Below are 2,404 nucleotides of genomic sequence, written 5' to 3'. Positions count from 1 at the left end.
AAGGCACTGATGGCATTAACATTTCCCATTACATCGATTTTTCTTTTTCTCTTTTTTTTTTTAAAGCCTGCCTAGAAATATTCACATTGAATATAAAAAATAATAACAACAACAACTTTAATACAACTGGAAAGTGCGAAAAATCCAGAATCCTCCCTCCCCGAACACGGAAAGATCTCAGGAAAAAAAAAAAAAAAAAAAAGCCCCCAGAAAAACATGAAGAAGCCTGGAGCGTTGGGGCGGTCTCACCCTCCGGGACACGGTTATCCTTCGCAGTGGACTGACACGGGCGGACTGGGACAAGCTCCGTACATTCAGCCCCACGCATGGCACTTTCAGAGCCCCCGGGGATCCGTTCTCATCTCCTCAGAGCTGCGCTCAGTTCCGCGGTGCTTTGGGTTATTATTTCCACCCCCCCTCCCCCTCTTTGTCTCTCCCACGCGAGTCTCTGCCACAATCCGACGTGGAACGGAGCAAACAAACCAACAAATTAGTCCGCAGCTGCCGCACCGCAGCACGGATCCCATGGAGCGGCAGCGCCTAGCCGCGAGTCCTCGGCCGCCGGGGTGGGTGGGGAGAGGCTGAGCGACCGTCCGAATAATATTAATAATAAAAATAACAATAAAATAGCAATAAATACTGTCCGGGGCGCCGCGATGCTGCCGTCGGGGCGGTGCCGTCGGGGCGCTCACTGCGTGCCGGCGGCCGCGGCGCAGGACAGGGCCCAGCCGGGCAGGCAGTAGTAGGGGTAGTAGTAGGAGGGCTGCAGGGCGAGCAGCGAGGGCGGCCGCAGCACCTCGCCGGGCTGGTACTGTCTCTGGTCGTCGCGCACCAGCACCTTGACGGCCACCTTCTTGGCGGCGGGGGCGGCGGCCAGCAGGTCGGCGGCCATCTGCCGCCGCTTGGTTTTGTAGCGGCGGTTCTGGAACCAGATCTTCACCTGCGTCTCGGTCAGCTTGAGGGAGGCGGCCAGGTCGGCGCGCTCGGGCCCCGACAGGTAGCGCTGGTGGTTGAAACGGCGCTCCAGCTCGAACACCTGCGCGTGGGAGAAGGCGGCGCGGGAGCGCTTCTTGCGCGGCTTCGGCGCGGCCGCCTCCTCCTCGGCCGCCAGCAGCCTCCCGCCCGCCGCCTCCTCCTCCTCGGCCGGGCCGCGACCTGCGGGGCAGGGCAGAGCGCGGCGTCACGGCCCGCGGATGCCGGGACCCCCGCGTCCGTCCGTCCATCCCTCCCCGCTCGCCGCCCGCCGCCCCCCCACCCCTCCCGCCGCTATACCTGAAGCGGCGGCCGACGCTTCGCTGTCGCTGCGGGCTCCGTCCCGCTCCCGCTCCGCCGCCTCCGATGGCCGCGCCTCCGCCGCCGGCCGTCCCCCACCCGCCGCCTCGGGGGGGCGGGCGCTGCCCCCGGCGCTGTCCTCCTCGGAGCGCCGTTCGCCCTCGGGCTCCTCGCTCAGCGCCGAGTCCGAGTCCCAGGCGGGCGGCGGCGGGGCTTCGGCGCGGGCAGCGCACAGCCGCCAGCCGCGGGCGCGCTCCTCCTTCTTATTGAGGATGGCCTGGATGGAGAAAGGCGTCAGGGCGGTGCCGCCGCCGCGGACAGCCATGGCCCGGCGGCCCCGGGCGGAGAGCAGCGACCGCGCCGCGACTTCAGCTGGGCGCCCGCATCGCCGCCTCCGGCCGCGGCCGCGCCGCCGCCGCTGCCGGGCCCTTGTGTGCCGCCGGGAGGGCGGGCGCCAGCGGGGGCAGGCTGTGTGCGCCGCCGGCCCGCCCGCCCATAGGGCCGGGGCCGGGCCGCGCTCCACCGGGCGCCGCCGCGGGTCCCTGGCGGCGCGGGCGCTGCCTCCGCCCCGCTCTGTCCCGCCCCGCGCCCGCCCTCCGCTTTTTCTCCCGGCGGCGCTGTCATCCCTCACGGCCGCGTGACAGCGCCGGCCCCGCGCCTCCCCATTGGGCGGCGGGAGCGCGGGGCGCGCTGCGATTGGCTCCCATCCGCGGGGCGCGCGGCGGGGCGCGCCGCGCATTAACCCCTTGCGGCCCGGCGGGGCGGGGCGGCGGAGCCCTCCCGGGACCGCGGCGGCCCCGCACCGGGGGCGCTTCGGAAACCGACGCGGAGAGCGGAATCCGTCCGTGTGACGCGGAGGAGTTGTTGGCCGTACTGACGGAGCTCCCTCCGCGTCCCCGGCCCTGCCGCCCCGACGGAGCTCGTGGTGAGAGCCGCGGGGAAGCGCGAGGCGGAGGAGCGCCGTGCGGAGCCGTCGGAGGGACGCGGGGCTCCGGGGCCGGGCGGCACCGCGCCTACCGGTTGCTGCCCCCGGGAGCGAGAGGCCGAGGAGCCGCACTCCTTTCTTTTCCTTTTTATGTATTTATTTCTTTATTGCCGCCTTCTTTTCGATCTTTACTCTCCCACCCGCGGC

General features: G+C 69.6%; 1 protein-coding gene across 1 annotated transcript; it reads right to left on the bottom strand.

Moving 5' to 3' along the window:
* Positions 1-450: 450 nt before the first annotated feature.
* NKX3-2 (NK3 homeobox 2) lies at positions 451-1,830 on the bottom strand. Its single transcript, XM_065736139.1, has 2 exons — positions 1,273-1,830; positions 451-1,155 (listed from the first exon to the last, which is right to left on the bottom strand). Exons 1-2 carry the CDS (start codon positions 1,595-1,597, stop codon positions 689-691), a joined length of 792 nt encoding a protein of 263 aa, XP_065592211.1. The 5' UTR covers positions 1,598-1,830; the 3' UTR covers positions 451-688.
* Between the last annotated feature and the right edge of the window lie 574 nt (positions 1,831-2,404).

Source organism: Cyrtonyx montezumae, unplaced genomic scaffold, assembly GCF_038088225.1.
Source record: "Cyrtonyx montezumae isolate F1298 unplaced genomic scaffold, pur_monq_1.0 scaffold_2, whole genome shotgun sequence".
NCBI classification, from domain to species: domain Eukaryota; kingdom Metazoa; phylum Chordata; class Aves; order Galliformes; family Odontophoridae; genus Cyrtonyx; species Cyrtonyx montezumae.
Note: the sequence above shows the minus strand (reverse complement) of the source record. Positions and strands in the feature narration are given on the sequence as shown.